This window comes from Heteronotia binoei, chromosome 10 (assembly GCF_032191835.1).
Source record: "Heteronotia binoei isolate CCM8104 ecotype False Entrance Well chromosome 10, APGP_CSIRO_Hbin_v1, whole genome shotgun sequence".
In the NCBI taxonomy this organism is placed as follows: domain Eukaryota; kingdom Metazoa; phylum Chordata; class Lepidosauria; order Squamata; family Gekkonidae; genus Heteronotia; species Heteronotia binoei.
Genome location: NC_083232.1, coordinates 52,462,574 through 52,484,106, shown reverse-complemented (window position 1 = coordinate 52,484,106; position 21,533 = coordinate 52,462,574). Strand labels below are relative to the sequence as shown.

At 43.2% G+C, this 21,533-nt stretch overlaps 1 protein-coding gene across 1 annotated transcript; it reads left to right on the top strand.

Moving 5' to 3' along the window:
* The first annotated feature begins 15,338 nt into the window (after positions 1-15,338).
* POLR1F (RNA polymerase I subunit F) lies at positions 15,339-20,998 on the top strand. Its single transcript, XM_060248620.1, has 4 exons — positions 15,339-15,845; positions 18,124-18,265; positions 18,967-19,175; positions 20,269-20,998. The coding sequence occupies exons 1-4, from the start codon at positions 15,604-15,606 to the stop codon at positions 20,591-20,593; spliced, it is 918 nt and encodes a 305-aa protein (XP_060104603.1). The 5' UTR covers positions 15,339-15,603; the 3' UTR covers positions 20,594-20,998.
* The last annotated feature ends 535 nt before the right edge of the window (positions 20,999-21,533 follow it).

The window sequence follows — 21,533 nt, the reverse complement described above, 5'->3', positions numbered from 1 at the left end:
GGATCTTTCATACCCTCAGGAGTAAGAAGGCTTCAAGTTCCTTCCAAGTGAAAAAAAGAAATGGAGCCTGGCTGGGTTCACAAAATATTGGCTCTGGCATTGCAAGTGTTTTACTCAAAACCCAGAAACCATTATGCTTCATGAATTCTATTTAAGAGCCAAACTTATTAGTTGATACCAAGTAGCTCTTTATTAGTATGGGGGTGGGGGTGGGGGAATAGAGGAAATCAATCTTGCTTGGCCATTTTCACAGCTTTTACAAATTAACTTTTACAGTCAAAACTTGAAAGAGATAACTGGGTTAAACCGTAAAAGTTAGACATGATGATCTTCAAGGCGTGGAAAGAAAGCAGACTTTCATTTATGCCGATTTGACTGCATTTACTCAAAGGGTTAGGCAACTAAACTAACTTGAGAAGTGCATCATTAAGCAGCATGTTTCACCAATAAGATCTGTTGTAATAAATCTGTTCCAGGCTTCCTTTTCTTCCCTTCTCTTCTGTCTGAATAAGCTATGGGGATGCCTATCGTCTATTTCTTCACAACTACTATGGGGGAAAAAATGATGGAGAGAAAAAAATCAAAGTTTGATTTGGAACAAATGTCTCCTTGAAAATTATCCAAACTTCTTTGCTTCATAAATGAGATAGAAATCATATGAGACTTTTAAAACTTCCTGCTTCATGTCATAAATGCAATGGAAGAATTTTGTTCAGTGTATCCCAGTAACTTAGTTTTTGGCTCAAAGGAAAGCCATGAATAGCTGTCATTGCCAAAAGAAACAAAGAGCTAACAGAAATGTTCTCACATCAGAAAGAGAGATCCACAAGTCATCCAGATACCCTTGGGTTCAACCGAGTCCTTGGAGCTGGGCATTCAAAATTGTGACCATCTTGGGCTCTTTCTCTAAGTATGGAATTATTTTATGTTATGGAATCACCTTATAGTCACTTCTTTTCAGGGCAGTGTGACTTAGATCATGCATTCAGTTGTGAATGAATCCTAAATACAGCCCCAGATATATTCAAGATACATGTTGCACACCAAGAGGTGGCTAAATCAGTTTCATTTCAGTACTGACCTGTGTACAGTCATTGTGCAGGCAAACAGAGAATTCCCTCTTTTTCTTTCTGTTATACGTTCTAGACATTCAAGCAAAGCAATTGTTCAATGGTTTCTTTTGCAACACACTTCCACCAATGGAAATGATCGTGGTAGAAATCACACACTGGTAGCAGCCTTTTGGCAACCTCATGCTGTCTAGATTGTCAGTACAACTACCTGAATCCCATCAGATAAACAGTAATAAAATCCTTTTGCATTTTTGTGAAAGTAAGACATGAGCGTACCCAATCTGTGCTATAGTTTGGATCAAAGGCACAGACTCCATAGGCAGCAATTGCAGGGTCACCCCACTCACCTTGTAGAAACAGGCAGGGGAGGGTGGGTACAGATGTCCTGGCATGGCAGGGATTCAACATGAGAATGCCATGGGTGGCCTCTCATAGAACTGCACTGGATGTGGTCCCTAGCCCCAGGAGACCAGTGTTGGCTGATAAACTGAGCAGGAACCATTGTGCAAATGAAGCTGTCAGCCTGAACGGCCACCAGTGCAGTGGGGCTTAGCCAGTAACAATTTGCACTGCTGAACAGAGATGCCAGTTTCAGAGGGTATTCCCCTACACAGTCCAGCTAGGCCTATCTGGATCCCAGGTACCCCAGAGATATTTAGGTATGCAAAAAAGGAGCTTGCATAGCAAACAGCAGTGGCTACTGTGGGCAATGTTGGCCCACAAATGCAAAATCAAAGGGCACCCTGGTTGATATGTGCATTGGCCCTTCTGACAGCCGTCTTGCAGCATGGATACCATAATGGTAAATACCATTGTTACATGCGCAAAGCATTGTTACATGCGCAAAGTCTCCACCACTCATGAGCATCCTGGGGGCCAGTGCTCACAGAGCTGGGAGAGCTCACTGTTTGTAAGCTGGGTGTACAGGGCCTGCATCATGAAGGGATCAGTCATCTACATGGATGTCTTTTCCCCACACACATTTGCAAAAACCGCAGATCTGTCAGTCATCCTCTTGTGAGACTGTCTTATGGCCAACCATCTCACATGGTGGAAGTGCTCTGTTGTCACTGCTGCCTCATACCCTTTTTAAGGGACCCATACATTATGAAAAACAGAATGAGTGACACTGGTGGGAGAACCCCCACCTTGGCTGCCACCATAGGAATCTGAGGGGCCCAATGCCTTGCAACCACATTCAAGCCCCCTTGCCACTCCCTTGGGAGGCTGAATGCTCCAAAGGCTACTACAGCTGGACCATGGGGATGCCTACACCTGGGTAGCTGTGACCAGGGACTGTGTTGTGTTTCCTTTCTACTCAAAAGTAGCCCACCCTGGCTGTTCCAAAGACAACCACATGGAGGCATGTGCTAGGAAGGGGCAGCCATGGTTGTGGGGAGAAGGCCACGTGGGGCTGTTGCTGCCCCCACATGCTAGGGAGGGGATGCTGGGAGGGGAGTACTGCCGGGTCACCAGTGGTTCTGTCATTCTTCTCCAGGCCTGATGGGAGTGAGCCCCCCTGATGGCATGAGCATCTGGATGCCTCTGCCACCAGATGTATGCCTGCACTTGTTCAAGGTGGCCCCTTAGGTTCTGCCTCACAAAAACCTCTGGTGACAGCATAGGGTCCCATGTCCCAGACTGCTGTGGGTCAGTCAGAAGTGAAGGACTCCTCAGGAGGAGAGGAGACAGCTCAGAGTCAGAAGCAGCAGAAGCTGGCAAGCAAAATGAGGAACTGCAGGCTTGTCAGAGTTCACAACCAACAGCTGATGCAGAGCCACCAACACCTTCCAGCCCCTTACAACAGATTAAAACCAGGTGGTTGTTACCAACCTTCCTATTTCACTCATGCCCCTTTTTTTTTTCCGTTTTCAAAAGTTTATTTCAGCTCCACAGATTAACAAAACAATATATCCATTACAATTACAATTCTCCTGGTAAACGGTTTACGTGAAATCATAAAGTTTTATAAAGATAAATTAATATCAAAACTGTAACCCGTCTTTGTTCTTCCCATTGAGACTGAATGCAGTTACAAACCAATTTGACATCACCTATCTTAACATCCACTTTTTATCTTCATTAATGTAGCAATATCATATTACCTAGTGTAATACCTTATTTCTATGCGCTGCATACCTCATTCTTTTTTAAGCCACTTATAAAACTTTTTCCATTTTTTTGTAGCTTCATCTTTGGTTGTGCCTTTCAGCATATTAGACAAAATATCCATCTCCGCAGCTTGTAGTACCTTGTCTACAACCTCCTCTAGTTCTGGACATTCTTTTTGTCTCCAGTACCTAGCATAAACAATTCTCGCTGCTGTTAATATATATACTGTTAATGGTTTGTCCTCTTGGGGGACTTCCTTCCTCACTAATGAAAGTAACATAACTTCGGGTTTCAATTGCCAATTTATCTTTAAGATTGCTTTCAGCATCTCATAAATTTTAATCCAAAATTTCTTCGCCAACGTGCATGTCCACCAGAGGTGGAAGAAGGAGCCTATAACTATCCCGCATTTCCAACATTTTGGTGAAATGTTCGGATTAATCTTATTTAGCTGGACAGGAGTGATATACCACCTGTGGAATAATTTAAAAAAGTTTTCTCTAAAATTGATTGGTTTAATCATTTTGTCATTCAGTTTCCAAAAAAGCGACCAGGTTTCTAGATCTACATTTTTTTCCAGATTTTTAGACCATTTCAGCATTACTTCCTTAACGCTTTCATCCTCTAGTTTCATCTGCATCATATAATTATATGTATTTTTAATTATTTTGCTCATCTTATTTAATAGAATTTTGTCAAAATCAAATCTAGAGTTGGTGAACCCAACCAATTTATCCTTATTATATTTGGCCATTACCTGCATCATGGACCACCAGTCAAGTTCTATACCCTGCTCCTCCAGCTCAACTTTCCCTCTTAATCTATTATTTTCATCTAGTAGGTCTTGGTATCTAATCGTCTTTGTATAATCCCATAATTGTGGTTGTATTGAGGCCTCATTAGGCGATATCCATCTAGGGACTTTATTATAGATTTTTCTCTTAAGTTTCAGCCACACATTATGTATCCCCTTACGAATCAGGTGGTTGACAAAATACTTCTTTGTTTTATTTGCATACCATAGATTAAAGTGCCAACCATTTAACAAGTTAAAACCTTCTAGCGTTAATATTCTTTTATTCTCAAGCCCTATCCAGTCGAGCAACCAGAGTGTACCACATGCTATGTGATAGTTTTCCCAATCTGGGAGTCCTAAACCTCCATTTTCCTTAATGTCCGTTAGAATTTTCCCTTTTATCCTCGGTTTCTTGTCCAGCCATATAAAGGATCTGGTCATCTTTTCTATTTTAACAAGAAAAACTTTCCTGGACGCGAAGTTGACCATTTGAAATAGAAACAACACCTTGGGTAGTATATACATCTTAATCAGCGCGATTCTACCCATAAAAGAAAGCTGTAAGGTTCGCCATTTTTTTAACTTCTCTTCAAGCTCTTTTAAAAGAGGTTCATAATTAAGTTCGTATATATTGCTACATTTACTACTCAGCATTATCCCTAAGTATTTAACTTTCATTTCCCTCTGAAAACCTGTTCTTTTTTCAACAACCTGGATATCTTGAGTGGTCATATTTTTTGTAATGATCTTTGACTTTTTATAGTTGATCTTTAATCCTGCCACTTGTCCGTATTCAGTTAGCTCTTTTAAAATTTCGTCAGTTGAATCTAACGGATCTTGTACAATTAAGACCATATCATCCGCGTAAGCCAACACTTTATAAGTTTCATCTTTAATCTCTAAACCTTTTATTTTATCGTTATTTCTTATAGATTCCAGTAAAATTTCTAAGGCTAACACAAAGAGTAACGGGGAAAGTGGGCATCCCTGTCTGGTACCTTTCTGTAAGTTAATTTCTTCTGTTAAGTCTCCATTCACGATTATTTTTGCTCTTTGGTCCTTATATATAGCTTTCACATTTTGAGTAAAATTTTCTCCAAAATCCATCATCTTTAGCTGACCAAATAGGAAGTCCCAATCTAAGTTGTCAAATGCCTTCTCCGCGTCTATAAAAAACAAAGCCAATTGTTTCTTCCCAGAGATTTCATAGTATTCTGAGCACCAGAGATGAAGACTTAGGATGGAACTCCAGGAGAAAAGAGAAAGCACACGTCTCCTGACGTGATGCCAGCTGCTTGCCAATTATGAGTAGCTGCAGGCTTACTCTGAAGCAGTTGGTTGCAAGTAAGACCTTGCAGCAGATGCCTATAAAAACAAGTCAAGGGAGACTGCTTGATGTGGAAGCAACAAGTTACCACAGCTCCTGATTCTGCTTCACTCCAGTGGCCTTTGGACCAGTGTTAGACTTCATTATCAGCCGTAGACTGCTAGACCTTGCTTTCTGGAGCATGTTTTCAACTGGACTCTGCTCTTTGGTAACTGACCTTCTAGACTGAATCTTGACTGACTTTGGACTGTGACTTGGCTTGCACCTGGACTCTGACACAGATCTTCCACAATTTCCCCTCCAAGGGGAGGTGGGAGATGTTTCTGCATGGCAGTGTTTTGGAACATGGTGAACTGCTTGGCCACTGGTAGGCTGCATGGTTCTTGGTCTCCCCCATATGGTGGAGGCATTAGAACTGCATTTTCAGCTGGCTGAATGCTCACTCAGTGACCATACATGTTTGGTGGTGGGCTTAGTTGTAGGCTGCACCATCTAGGGGGTCATTTTGGGCATATAGTGTCAGCAAATGTGGCAGCAGTGGGTACTCTTGGTCACCTGGAGGAAACTGAATGAGAGTCATTGCTGTGCTACCCTCCAATCTTATTCATGCGGTGGGAAGAGCTGGGAGGCCCAAGAGCCATTGTTTGCCCTCCAGCTGGGCAGCCAACTGGAAGTTAAGGATGGACATTATAAAAATCTTGGCATCATGGATACTGTGGAGGAACTTGGCCTTGATGTCTGTCAAAATGCCCTGGTGGTCCACAGGTAGCCTTAATATTCAGGCTGTAGAAGTGTGGCTCTTCCCAGGGGTGATGAGGGCTATATGGGAGCAGTCCATGGCCCCCACAATGTTGAGGAAGCCACCAAATGTTGTGAACACTGCACCAGATCCCCGTCCTTGGTTCCCAGCACATGCTCCTGAAGGTAGGTGAATGTGGCATCTGGAAAGCTGTGGAGGCAGCAGCTAGTCATGACCCCCTGGAAGGATCTGGTGGTCAGGAACCTCAGAAACAGCAGGACCTTCTGCAAGACAAGGATGGTACAGGGAGTGGGAGCCTGACCCTGCAGGGCTTGGGTGGCAGCTCTATTAAAGTGAAATTGATCAAGGCAGGTGGTGTCCAAGAGACAGAAGATGCTAATCTGAGCTCAGTACTGGTGGGCACAATGCCTCCTCCACCATCGCTACACCACCCAAATGTAAAGTGCTGGTAACAAGTGGATATGGTGAACCCCTAGCATGGGCAGCAAGGGCAAAGGAGGGCACCATCCTACAAGCAGCTAGCCAGGCCCTGAGAAAAAAGGAAGCAGTGTTCACAATAGTGAAGGGCAGCCAGGATCACATTCTTCTATGGACACTATATACCCTCTCTCTCAGAGGTTTGGTGCATGCCATCCATGGCCCTTCCTGTTGGGTAATGACCATGGCAGGAACATGGTGGCAGGGCAGGAAGGGGAAAACAGCATTTTCCCATGGTGTGCCACCTTACAGAGGTCTGAGAGGAGCAGAACAGAGCAGAGCAGCTCTGATAGCTGAGACAGCTGGAGAAGTTGCTGAGAATTTCTGAATTTTGAAAGACTTCATTCTGAGGTTTGTGGGGGCTGCCTAAAATTCTGAGTTGTGATAGCTGGGGAACTGCTCTTTGTTTGGTCTTTGTTTTCTCTTTGTTTGGTTGAGTGGGCTAAAGGTGAAAGATAGTGCTGGGGAGGAGCCTGTGGTCATGGTGCATGTTGGCACCAACGATGTGAGGAAATGCAGTCGTGAGGTCCTGGAGGAAAAATTTAGGCTGCTAGGCGGGAGACTTAAGGCCAGGACCTCCAAGGTAGCCTTCTCAGAAGTGCTACCTGTTCCACGTGCAGGGCAGGAGAGACAGGCACAAATTAGAAGTCTCAATGTGTGGATGAGACGATGGTGTAAGGAGGAAGGCTTTACATTTGTTAGGCACTGGGATGCTTTCTGGAACAAGCAGGAGCTGTACAAAAGAGATGGTCTCCACTTGTCCCCGGATGGAACCAGGCTGCTGGCGCTTAAAATCAAAAAGGTGGCAGAGCAGTTTTTAAACTAAATCTTGGGGGAAAGCTGACAGGAGATGAAATGTCTCTGGTTTGGGAGGACTCGTCTCAAAGAGATGAAGGGTTGGCTGCTATTTCTCTACCAGGTAATGGATCAGAGTTGTCCACTGTGATGGTGACAAACAGTATGGACTGTCTGCCAGAGTCTCGAGGCGGCAGGAGGAAGGCAGCAGGCCTAGCTTGCCTGGGAAATTATAGATGTTTGTATGCAAATGCTAGAAGTGTTCGAAGTAAAATTGGTGAATTGGAATGTTTAGTGTTGGGATAAAACATAGACATTGTGGGAATTTCAGAAACCTTGTGGAATTAGGAGAATCAGTGGGACACGGTGATTCCTGGATATAAGTTATATCGGAAGGATAGGGAGGGAAGGGTTGGAGGTGGGGTGGCTCTGTATGTCAGAGAGGATATACGGTCCAGTAAGACTGAGGTCAGAGAATTAGATTCCCTTTTAGAAATGCTTTGGGTTGAAATAGAGGGCCCAAAAGGAAATTTAACTATGGGAGTTTGTTATCGCCCACCAAATCAAAAGAGAGAGGACGATTATAATATGATGGAAGGCTTAAAGATAGCGGCTAAACATAAAAACTGTGTCGTAATAGGTGATTTTAACTACCCGCAAATTGATTGGGTCAATATGTGTTCTGGTCGAGAGAAAGAGATTGAGTTTCTTGATGCTCTCAATGACTGTGCTATGGAGCAGATGGTCTCAGAACCTACCAGGGGTGGGGCGATCCTGGATTTGGTCCTAAGTAATGCCCAAGACTTGGTGAGAGATGTAAAAGTGATTGTGCCATTTGGGAGTAGTGACCATAATGTTATTGATTTCACCGTTTGAATAAATAGGGAGGTGCCCAAAAAGACTGCCACAACCACGTTTAACTTTAAAAGGGGTAAATTCACTGAGATGAGGAGGCATGTGAGGAGGAAACTGAAAGGAAAGGTAAATACGGTCAAAACCCTTGGGGAAGCTTGGAGACTATTTAAAACTATAATCCTAGAAGCTCAGATAAAATACATACCACAAGTTAGGAAAGGCACAAACAGGCATAAGAAAAGGCCTGCATGGTTAACAAACAAAGTAATGGAAGCTGTAAAAGGTAGGAAGGACTCCTTTAAGCGGTGGAAAACCAGTCCAAGTGACATTAGTAAAAGGGAACACAGGCTGTGGCAAATCAAATGCAAGACTGTGATCAGGCAGGCAAAAAGGGACTATGAGGAGCATATTGCAAAAAACATAAAGACCAACAATAAAAATTTCTTCAAATATATTAGAAGTAGGAAACCAGCCAGGGAGGCAGTGGGGCCCTTGGATGACCATGGGGTAAAAGGATTACTGAAGGAGGATAGGGAAATGGCTGAGAAGCTGAATGAATTTTTTGCCTCTGTCTTCACTGTGGAAGATGAGAACTTTTTGCCCGCCCCAGAACCACTAATTTTGGAAGGGGTGTTGAAAGACCTGAGTCAGATTGAGGTGACAAAAGAGGAGGTCCTACAACTGATGGACAAATTAAAAACTAATAAGTCACCGGGTCCGGATGGCATACATCCGAGAGTTCTGAAAGAACTCAAAGTTGAACTTGTGGATCTTCTAACAAAAATCTGTAATCTTTCATTGAAATCTGCCTCCGTTTCTGAGGACTGGAAGGTAGCAAATGTCACCCCCATCTTTAAAAAGGGTTCCAGAGGAGATCCGGGAAATTACAGGCCAGTCAGTCTGACTTCAATACCCGGAAAGTTGGTAGAAAGCATTATCAAGGACAGAATGAGTAGGCACATTGATGGACACGGGTTATTGAGGAGGACTCAGCATGGGTTCTGTAAGGGAAGATCTTGCCTCACTAACCTGTTACATTTCTTTGAGGCGGTGAACAAACATGTGGACAAAGGGGACCTGATAGATGTTGTTTACCTTGACTTCCAGAAAGCTTTTGATAAAGTTCCTCATCAAAGGCTCCTTAGAAAGCTTGAGAGTCATGGAGTAAAAGGACAGGTCCTCTTGTGGATCAAAAACTGGCTGAGTAATAGGAAGCAGAGAGTGAGTATAAATGGGCAGTCTTCGCAGTGGAGGACGGTAAGCAGTGGGGTGCCGCAGGGCTCGGTACTGGGTCCCATGCTCTTTAACTTGTTCATAAATGATTTAGAGTTGGGAGTGAGCAGTGAAGTGCCCAAGTTTGCGGATGACACTAAATTGTTCAGGGTGGTAAGAACCAGAGAGGATTGTGAGGAACTCCAAAGGGATCTGTTGAGGCTGGGTGAGTGGGTGTCAACATGGCAGATGCGGTTCAATGTGGCCAAGTGCAAAGTAATGCGCATTGGGGCCAAGAATCCCAGCTACAAATACAATTGATGGGGTGTGAACTGGCAGAGACTGACCATGAGAGAGATCTTGGGGTCGTGGTAGATAACTCACTGAAAATGTCAAGACAGTGTGCGTTTGCAATAAAAAAGGCCAACGCCATGCTGGGAATTATTAGGAAGGGAATTAAAAACAAATCAGCCAGTATCATAATGCCCGTGTATAAATCGATGGTGCAGTCTCATTTGGAGTACTGTGTGCAGTTCTGGTTGCCGCACCTCAAAAAGGATATTATAGCTTTGGAGAAAGTCCAGAAAAGGGCAACTAGAATGATTAAAGGCTGGAACACTTTCCCTTTGAAGAAAGGTTGAAACGCTTGGGACTCTTTAGCTTGGAGAAATGTCGACTGCGGGGTGACATGATAGAGGTTTACAAGATAATGCATGGAATGGAGAAAGTAGAGAAAGAAGTACTTTTTTCCCTTTCTCACAATACAAGAACTCATGGGCTTTCAATGAAATTGCTGAGCAGAAAGGTTAAAACGGATAAAAGGAAGTACTTCTTCACCCAAAGGGTGATTAACATGTGGAATTCACTGCCACAGGAGGTGGTGGTGGCCACAAGCATAGCCACCTTCAAGAGGGGTTTAGATAAAAATATGGAGCAGAGGTCCATCAGTGGCTATTAGCCACAGTGTGTGTGTGTGTGTGTGTGTATAAAATTTTTTTGCCACTGTGTGACAGAGTGTTGGACTGGATGGGTCATTGGCCTGATCTAACATGGCTTCTCTTATGTTCTTATGTTCTCACCTCCACATTCCTCTGTGGGTGAATGGCTTGGCTGCTGTAACATCCAGTGGCAGTGAAGACCACTTCCAACCTAACTGGGCTATGGCTGAGAGGGCACTGCTGTAGAGGTTGGTGGTAGAACATGCAGTTGTTGCCCTTGCCCCCACTAGGAGCAGCTCTGCCACCTTCTGGTAACATGCCTTGTAGTGCATGGTGAGAGAATGAGTTTCTGCCCTGGGACATGCTATGTGGACAGAGATTTCCACTTTGATTCCTTTGGTCCCACTCAGAAGCACATCCAAGCCCTCGTGGCCAAAGGTGTCCCTTATGAGAGTGCGGTGAGGGGAAGAGGTGCATTGAGAGACTGCTGGCAGACATGTTTGAAGCTCTGTGCCCTCCCCCACCTGGCACCCCACACGCTTTCCTTCTCATCCTTCAGTGATGGCAGCACACAGATTGCCATGGGAATGCCCTTGACAGCATGGGCACGTTAGATGGCACAGCTGCTGTGGAGGACACCCACACATCCATCTAGAAGGCCAGTTTGGTGTAGTGGTTAAGTGTGCAGACTCTTATCTGGGAGAACCAGGTTTGATTCCCCACTCCTCCACTTGTACCTGCTGGAATGGCCTTGGGTCAGTCATAGATCTCATAGGAGTTGTCCTTGAAAGGGCAGCTGCTGTAAGAGCTCTCTCAGGGTGTTTGTTGTGAGGAGGGGTAGGTAAAGGAGATTGTGACCACTCTGAGACTCTGAGATTCAGAGTATAGGGTGGGCTATAAATCCAATATCTTCTAAAATCCAATATCTTGTCCATTGCAGACCTCAGGGGCCCTGTGCATTCTATATGTAGACCAATAGCTTGGGGTGCTCATGTGGTGAATGAGTGACAGCCATTCCCCAGTGACAAGTAGCCAGGGCTTCTGATGGGAGCTGGTCTCTGTAAGGGGGTGCATGCTGCAGAGGAGGAGTGTGGCTACTGTGGCCTACCCTTCCACCCCCTGCCAGTGACAGATGCGTGGCTCAGCCCCCTTGACTCATGACTCCTATTGGCCCTTCCTGTTTTACTTGAACACCCCCTTCCCCTAACAACACTGGGATGAAACACTGTAACTGAAACTCCATGGACACCATTGCAGCAGTGCTGGGCAGGGTGTTTTTTCCCCCATTCGGCCCTTAGGGAGGGGCTGGCCACTGCAGCTCAGGCACAATACAGAATTGCTTTGTAAATATACTGACTTCAGAGGTCAACTAAATCAAATTTATTATTGTTATTAAATTCATTTATACCTCACCTTTCCCCTCCAATGGGGACACAAAGCAGCTCACACCATTCTCCTCTCCTCCATTTTATCCTCACAATAACCTTGCGAGGTAGGTTAGACTGACAAAAGTGAGGGACTGTGGTTCAGTAGCAGAGTATCACCTTGGTATGCAGAAGGTCCTAACATCTGATCACCAGCGAGTGGTAGGTGATGTGAAAGACCTCCATCTTGAGAGGCTGGAGAGACACTGCCAGTATCAGCAAAGAAGGATAACCTTGATAGACCAATGGTCTGATTCAGTATAAGGCAACTTCCCATATCCATGATAAGACTCTGTGTGCTTTTGCACAGCAACTGTTTGCAAGTGGATTTTTCCATTCTGCACAGTAAAATCGAATAGCAAATTGCACTAAAACAGATTATTTAGTGTGTGTGAAAGCACCCTGTGACTGACTACCCCAAAGACACCCAGCAACCTTTTATGGCAGAGTCAGAAATCTCACTTCTGAGCATGCATGTCAGGATTAGCCTGTATACGTGATCAAGAACAGCATGCTACCAGCATTTAAGGAAAGTGGGTATTGAAGGTGGAAGATAAAGACTCTCCCAGAAATGCCCCAAGATCCTAAATATTCCCCCTATGCAAGAATGAAAATTAGGAGATACATAACTGCTGAATATAATATGCACCACCTTAGACATGCCACAATGAAATCATCCTTAAGAATGCCAGGTGATTATCTTGCTATTTTATTTTTCTTTTGCAGCATTGGCAGACTTACATGGCAGCAGCAGACTGTCGTCCTAATTTCTCTACTTCATATGCCAGTCATTCTCTTCTAGTGATGACTGAGAAGTTCATCATCAGATGCAGCTCAGCAGTTTGAGGAACACTGAGCTTGAAAATTTTAATGTAAGTCACAGCAGGAAATGCTTCTATTGATTTTAGTGAAATGGATTTTATTTTCATTTATAAGGATGCCTAGATATACTTTCAAGGCTCAATTGTGCCATCTGGTGATTCTTTCCTGAACTGCATCTATGAATAGATCCTTCATGTAGAGGCTTACCTATATATTTAAAGAAGTCAACAGCACCTTTAAGACCAACCTAGTTTTATTCAGAATGTAAGCTTTCATGTGCTCTAAGCACCCTTCATCAGATGAGGAATCCGGCACAGCTTACATTCTGAATAAAACGAAGTTGGTCTTAAAGGTGCTATTGATTTCTATTTTTTTCTACTACTTCAGACCAACATGACTGCCTACTTGGATCTATCTATATGTTTAAATTTAGATTTGCATAATTCTAAAGTATTTGAAAAGTTTATTGTTCATTTTCAAAGATTAAAATATATAAATTTGGCTCAATAAAAAATCAGTCAGAGCTGTTCACAAACAAGGGAGGGGGTTCTATATAGTTGAAAGACTTCCTTAATACAAAGAAAAAACATTGCTATGTAAATTGGAGTAGAAAGATTCCCTCCTCCTTACATAGTATAACTGAGCATTGCCCATCCCTAAATCTGCGCACTGTTTTGTGTCATTTTGGTTGGTTTTAATATGAAGTACTTCATGGGTTTTGTTTTGGGATTTTTCTTCCAGCCATCTCTAAGACAGCAACTTTTAATGGAAGTACTGCAAGTTGTTCTGGGGGGACAAATGGAGGGGCATTCAGACGTTTTGGAAGCAAATGGTGGTATTTCAGATCATACCTAATCACTTCTCCCATTTGCAGCAACTTCTAATAGACAGTGAACATAAACGCCCTGCTGGATCAGACCACTGAACCATCTAGGCCAGGATTTTGTATCACTTGGTGGCCAAATGTTAGTTAGCTCGCAAGACTGAAATCTCTGTGTTGCATAGATATACAATTCCCACATGAAGTCAGCTGGATGACTTTGGGTCAGTCACAGCACACAGAGCTCTCTCAACCCTCAAAACAAGTCTAGCTCACCACCTAGTGGTGTATAATGATAATAGGAGCTAGTTCTTAGAGCAGCCAGACAATCTTGGGATCTCCTGGCTATACCACACACAACACCATACAATGATGATTGTTACTATTATTGTTATTGTTTTATTCTTATGACCACAAATATATTTGCATACATTAAAGTTGTTTGGCCTGCTTTGCATACTGATTTGGTTTTTTTTTAATTGTGGCTTTATGGATGTTTTATGCTGATGCTACATACTAGGGGTCTTAGTAGACTATACACTCAACATGAGTCAGCGGTGTGATGCGGTAGCTAAAAGGCAAATGCAGTGTATCAACAGAAGTATAGTGTCCAGATAATGCAAAGTGATGGCATCACTTTACTCTGCTCTGGTTAGACCTCACATAGAGTACTGTATTCGGTTTTGGGCACCACAATTTAAGGATATAGACAAACTGGACAGGTTCCAGAGGAGGGCAACAAGGAAGGTGAGGGTTCTGGAGACCAAGTCCTATGAGGAAAAGCTGAAGGAGCTAGGTGTTTCACCAGAAGAGGAGACAATTAAGAGGTGAAATTATCAGTAAGTACATGGAAGGGTTGTCATATAGCGGATGGTGCAGAGTTGTTTTCTGTTGCCCCAGAAGGTCAAACCAGAACCAACAGGTTGAAATTAAATCAGAAGAGTTTTCGACTACATTTTAGGAAGAACTTCCTGACAGCAATTTCACAGTGGAACAGGTTTCCTGATGAGGTCTTGGGCTACCCATTTCTGGAGGTTTTTAAACAGATGGCTGTCGGACAGCAATGCTGATTCTGTGAATTAGTTTGATCATGAGAAGGGTAGGAAGGGTTGCATCAGTGCTTTTTTTTTGCCATCTTCTGGGTATTAAGCAGGGGTAACTGGTGTGTGTGTGGGGGGAGGTATTTGTGAATTTTGTGCACTGTGCAAGGGGTTGGACTAGATGACCCTGAAGGTCCCTTCCATGATTCTATAATAAACAACATAAGCAAGAATGGTTAAAACCCATTAAAAATGTACGGAAGGAACTGGGGGGGGGGGGGGTCGGAGGAGAGTTAACAATAGCTTACCCGTCCTACTGGCCACATTTCTTTCTCAGGTCGTTTTACTTAACGTACTATTCTGCTTTAGCAAGAACTTGTAAAAAAAAGAATCCTTTGAATTTTGTGTTTATCGCCTTTTCTCTCGTGAGTTCTTGCAACTACAGCCTGAAGCACGAGAATAGTATGCTTTTTTTCCTACTTGCTAAGCCGCAGCAATTAAACCTAACTTTCTACATACCCACTACTAATAAAATATTGTGAGAACAGACCGAATGCGAACAAAAGAGAGCTGAGACAAGCAACACAACCACCTTCCCCCCCACTATACACCTTCGCGACTAGCAGAGAGGCGAGACGCAAATGACCAGCCGCAAGAAAGGCAAAGATTGCAACGATTGGCTGATGCCTCACAGTTGGGAGGAGCTTCTATTCTCAGCTAGCCATGACGTCAATCCTAAGAGTGCATGCGCGGCAGACAACCCTTCCCTCCCTTTCATTTGGAAGGGGGGGGAACTTTTGGTTGACGCCCGGATCCGGAAGTTTTAATTTCCTCACCAGGCGGGACTTCTGGTCCACAATTTAAAAACACAATCAACTAGCTGTGTCAGTTTGCTGACTTAAAGCGAACAAACAAACAACTAGGCTGTAAAACTATCACGTTTATTAAGAGCTGACATTTCATATGCTAAATCCGACTTTGTCGTAACCTCACAAACCACACACAAGATGGCTGCCAAGCAACCGCCTTTAGCTAAGTTTTCTCCCTTTGCTCTTACTGGAGCGCACTTCCTTTCGGTAACGTCATTTTTGAGCGACACAGGGCCTCGTGCTTGCTGCTTGAAGTTTCCGAGAGTTCGGGGCTTGCAGCGCCATGGCCGAGAGTGAGAAGAGTCCGGCGGAGGCAACCTCTTTAGCTTCGGCGGCGCTTCCTCCTCCGTCCTCTGTGGAGCTGCCGTCCTTCGAGGCTGCGCGAGTATTGGCGGAGAGCCGCTACTCCTGCTTGGTGATCACGCAGCACCGGAGGCACATCGCGCTGCCGCCGCGTTTCCTCCATCGGAAGCGGACGGGAATCTGCATGCAGCTGGACGCTGTACTGCGGCGCTACTCGGAGAGGTACCCGAGCGCTCTTTGTGGATGTGCCCCTTTAAAAACTGAGCGCACGCTGTGCAAAGCATGATAAATTTATTATCCAAATGAAGGTCTGCCAAGGAGGGGGAATTTCTTCCGGTCCCCCCCCCCCCGGTTGCTATTCGTCTGAAGAGAAGCAGGGTCCCCTTGGATTGCTTGATCTCCTTTCTTCTCCGCAGCCCCGTGTACGCCATGTTTCCGTGCGGGCTTACTTAAGCGCCATTGAGTAGAGTGTGCCTTTCTTCCTAATAAGACAGTTCTAGGATCAGGTTGCGTGGGCTACAGCCGGACTGGTCCCCTTGTTTTATTTTTCTTTGGGCTTTTGATAGGAATAGCAGAGATCTTGCACTCCCACCTGGAGGACCTGAAGCCCAGGTGGAGTAAAGTAGGGCGCATATAAGCGCCAAAGGGTCTGGCTCTGCTTAACACCAGACAAGCCAGGAAATGGCAGGTCTTCTGAATCTTAAGGGCCCCTGTTAAGGGATGTAAATAAAGCAACTGTTTAAACTGTGAGAGCATTGTAGTGTTTAAGCACCAAAACAAGACCATGCTATATCTAGCTTGCATACATATTGTTTATTATCAGCTCTGTTGCTGTTTTTTGTTAAGAAAATTTAACTTGAATGTGCTATAGAGTCAGGTCTTGGACGCAAAATGTTAACAGTAGGGTTTATGCAGATAACCCTTTGCCAGTTTTCTAGGCAACATTTAAACACTTCCAGCAATATATATAAATAATGGATAGATCCTTTCTTGTTAATTGTTTAACGAGTTACATCCTTGCTTTGGATAGGCATTGGTGGTGGGTGGTTTTGTGCATCTTGGATTGGGCTGCACTTTTGCAACATCCTATTATTGTGTGCACTTTTTTCAAGCTCCTCCTGCATTATCTGCCATGGCTTACCATGAGCTAGTTTTGCTTTCATGCCATCTGATTTCCATGGCAGTGTTATTGCATTGCATTTGTTCAGGGCTCCTTGTGTGTTTAAGAAGATAGTTTCAGGTGGATGGATATTCTGGTCTGCTGTAGAAGATCAATATTTGAGTCCAGTAGCACCTTAAAAACAGCAAGATTCCTGGACATAAGTTTTTGAGGGTCATTGACCCCTTTGTGTAATACAGGTTCCTATCAAAGGGAGCTTTGAAGATTATTGTTGGTCTTTAAGGTGCTACTGAACTCAAACCTTTTAAAAAAAAAATTCCTTCACATAGTTGGGATTAAGGGAGGATGTAATAATACGGAGAAGTCTCTATCACGTTTCATGCCTGGCTTAAATTGTGCTTTTGTATCTGTATTGAATGTAGCCAGCTTAGCAGAAGGTACGGTAATATTACATATGCACACGTTATCCCAGAAGTTGTCATTTCTTAATATGCTATATTTCTGTATTGTAAATAGTTTGAATTGTGTTCCTTCTGCACCCCCTGCCACAAAAGTTCGATGAGGTCTCGAAGAGCATTGTGCTGAACTGACAACAATATGCTGGTGATCCCTGGCCTGAAGAGTGTTCAGTTGTCCTTGATCAGAGCTAGGGCCTTCTTGGCCTTAGCTCCAACCTGGTGGAATTCCCTACCAAGTAAGATCCAGGCCTCTTGGGACCCAATGCAATTCCACAGGGCCTGTAAGATGGAGATGTTCTGCCAGGCCTATGGCAGAAGGCAGTGACAATTTCTAGCCAGGCTGACTTCCTTCTTTCCCCTTCCATCTTTCTTGTGTGCTCATTACCAGAGACAGGCCTAACAATCAGCTGTCTCTGGTAACACTGTTCTCTCCCAGAGGTACAGTTAAACCACTCTGCTATGTTACCAGGCAAAGCTACCCTTCTAAATACTGTTTTACTGAGACAGACCCAAAACAATCACTGCCCTCTCCAAGAGGCAGATCTGAACTCCTCTGGGCTTCGCTTCCAAATCCGCCCCCCCTTAAAGGTGATTGTATGTTGGAGCAGCACTTCCATAGGCTCATGTGAGTGGCTGTTTTTAGTTCTCACTCCTGTCACAGTATGAGTCTCAGTATTCCTTAAAAATAGTTTGATGTGTAGCAGATGTGAGGCATCTTTCTCCTAGTTTTCCATGGTCACAGAATGATATACTTATGAAGTTCTTGCTCTATTTAGTGATGAATCCTTTCTCCAGACTTTTTCCCTATGCAGTAATTTCTCTAAATAAATAAGATCAAATTTTATTGCCCTTAAAATCTTTAAGAGCATGTGGTTTTGTTCTCCATGTCGATCATCAGCAACTGGTTTCTCTTATCTTGCAGTTTTCAAGGAGTTCCTGTGGCTTATGATAACATTAGAATAACAAATGAATTGGGTGATATAATTGATGATCTGGGAGCCGTCCATCTTGATATTGAAGCAGATTTTATGGTCTTTACACCTAAACCAGGAAAAAAACTTGTGGTATGTAAAATATGCTTCTGCTTTCACTAATGCTTGTAATGCTGGAAGTCCAGTTGTTTTGGTATGTGGTACCTGTAGTATGAAAATGTGCTTCAAGTGACATGTGGTATAGCATTGTTAACAGGCTTCTTTGCTGAAGACATTTGCCTTTTATATATAATCCAGCACTTAGTTATGCATAAGAAAGTTTACTACAGTGGTTTATCTGCACAGGATTGTAGTAATATCTGTAGTATCAGTGAAAGCATGTACAACAGGCATTCTAAGAATGCCAAATAATAAAGCATCTTAGGTCATGCGATAACTAAAATTAGCTCCAAGACTTGATTTCTGATAAACTGGTGTATATTTGCTAAGCATTTAATTATACCTTATAGTTTTAGGTTTTATATGGTTGTATAAAGGAGAAAAAGGCTTATGGTAGAGCCATGCTTTATTGTGGACTTGAATGTGTAGAAGATTACTTTTTAATCTTCAGTGCTAGTGGGACAGCCTGAAATTTTAGTCAGTATCTGCAAGGGTGCACTTTGCTTTTTGTTTTTCTTTTTATATTCCGTACTGGAATATGCAAAACTAATAGAAGTTAAAAAAAAAATTAAACTGAACTTATACTCCAAGGCAGCATAATAAGTTTACAAAACATAGATTCTGTGATATAATCTTCATGTTCTCTCACTCACTTTTTCTTGCTTTCACTCCAGGGCATAATTAATAAAGTGGCATCAAGTCACATGGGCTGTCTAGTACATGGGTGTTTCAATGCGTCCATCCCAAGACCTGATTGCATATCAATTGATGAGTGGAAAAACCTTGGCTTCCAAATAGGTGATAGGCTGGTTTTTAAAGTGCTGTATTTCGATTCAGATGCTGCTGGAGTGTTCTGCATCCGAGGAAGATTGTGCAAAAGCAGGTACAGTAATAGCATGTATCTAGAGTTTCATAGAATCGGCATATTTCATTCTCAGGGAGAACAAAATGAATTTATTTGCATAGACTGTAGCAGGAGCTACAGTCAGGTAGAGAACTGCATTTTGCCCTTTTTTGGGAGGGAGGGGGAGTATAGCCTGACCAGTTGTACAGTATTAGAATATATTGGCTGTATCCCAAGGAGTTTGCAGGTTTGTCTTTGGATCTGAAGGATAATTCAGCAATAGTTTGGTTAATGCAAGAGTGCAAAAAATGAAAGCTGTAGCAAGGTTTGTTGATCACTTTTATAGTATTTAGCTTTCAGTGAACAGCAAGGCCTGATTATCTATACCAGGGGCGGGGAACCTCCATTCCGAGGGCCTCGAGATCACTTGGTGTGGCCCTCAGGGACTGCTGGACTGAACCAAGCCATGTGGCAGCCTCCCTGGGGCCTGGCTGGCCAGCGAGGATTGTGGGGCCCAGCCACGCTGTGCAGCAGCCTCCCCAGGGCCAGGCAGGGATCACAGGGCCCAGATGTATTGTGCAGCACCCTCCCTGCGGCCTGGCTGGCTGGCCAGAATTGCTGCAGGGCCTGAAAAAGTTACTGTTCAGTTTGCACTTGATTATCCCAGATGGTGTGACCTAATATGCTAATATTAGGGGATGTGGTCTAATATGCTAATGAGTTCCTATGCATTTGCCTATGGCGGCGGGCTGGGTGTGTGTGTGCGTGCCAGATTAGGCTCTCCCCACATGTCTTCAAATAGAAAAACAATTATTTGCATTAATTTTGCCGGCCTGAATCGTTCTCCCTCAGCTGAGCACTGTTTTTTGATAATTTTTTATGGCCTGCGAATGATGTTATAAATATCCAAATGGCCCTTGGCAGAAAAAAGGTTCCCCACCCCTGATCTGTGTTGGTAAGCATGGCTAGCTTCACAAAAAGTTACAAAATTGGTAGATCAAATAAAAAAGCAAAGCTAATTGATAGGAGTTAATATTTCCTACTGAATTAATGGAATGCAGTATGTCAGTTGCAGAACGTTTTGGAAGCTTATCCTCTGTTTTCTTTCTTGCTTTGTGTTTTTGCAATGTAGCACTGGAACAAAAATACCAAATGAAAAATGTGAGAATCTCTATGATGAGCAGGATGATACACAAGAGATGGAAACTGCCATACAAACTGCTGAGGTTGTAACTGGAGAGTTGCAGAACAAGGCTGCTGCGGATGAAATAGGTGGTACAAACCCTGAGAGTGTTTATGAACAAGACAGAGCAGACCTGGGAATGCATGCTAGTGACTCTAGTGGCTACCATAGTGATCGTGGCCATTCTAAGAAAAAGAAAAGAAAACTTAATGATGAAGACAGTGGACTCCCTGTATTGTCACAGCACAAAGTTAAAAAGAAAAGAAAGGAATGACCTAATCCAAAGGATGTTCAAAAAGTGCCTTGATTGAATTCTTCAATTGGATATATTTGATAAGTCGGAAAACCTGGAGTGTCATGAGTTGTATTGCAAGGGTCCCATTGTAGATACTTCACATAAGCACATGGAAATTGTGTATTAAAAACATAATAATATGAAACAAAATAATTTCATCCTGTCGTCCTACAGGTGAGGAGCCAAGCCAGCAAACACCTGTTCTTCAAATAGTTTTAGGAAATCTGTTCTAAAAAGAATTCCATGTCCGCAAAACAAACTTTTTCTCCAGGAGTTGTATTCCTTAAAATGTTCATATTTTTGAAGAATAATTGTGTACCTGTAATTCTTATTACCAGGTCAATAAAGGTATTGTGATAAGTACCAGTAATTATGACAAATTAATATTGGCTCCAACTTAGTGGCTCTAAATTGAGTCTGGTGAATGAGATTGCAAGATTTGCATCTGGTTTTTTGTTGTTGTTGTTCTCTAATCACCTTAGGACACAGCTTTGAAAAAAAAATTCAAATATATTTAAAGCAAACTGAAGGAAAAAGTAGGGAGAAGTAAAATATTCCAGTGCACATATAATGATTTGAATTTATATATGTGTGTTCCTTTAATTGTTGGTAAGTTGCAGTAGAGAAAGGGGGGTGAAAGAGGGGGAGTGAATGAAGTGATTGGTTGGTGACTGAGAGAGTGTGGGCGGAGCTAAGAAGTATGTATGGAGAGAGAAACGTCAGTCAGCAGTTAACTCAGCAAAGTGACAGCAGTTAATAATCATGGTCAGTCAGCGGCCTATAGAGTCTGAGAAGTAGTCTTCTGATTAGAATCTCATACCAGTTCTGTGAAAGGCATTAAGATTCTAGGGAAGAAAAGTTGAATACTTTAGATAATATTAGGGACTAGAGAGCCAAAACCTAATATTATCAAAGTATT

Bases quoted from the DNA above. Each gene is read 5' to 3' on its own strand.
- POLR1F (XM_060248620.1), top strand. From the start codon at position 15,604: ATGGCCGAGAGTGAGAAGAGTCCGGCGGAGGCAACCTCTTTAGCTTCG. The intron at 18,266-18,966 runs GTATGTAAAATA...CTTTCACTCCAG, and splicing joins AACCAGGAAAAAAACTTGTG to GGCATAATTAATAAAGTGGC. The intron at 19,176-20,268 runs GTACAGTAATAG...TTTGCAATGTAG, and splicing joins GGAAGATTGTGCAAAAGCAG to CACTGGAACAAAAATACCAA.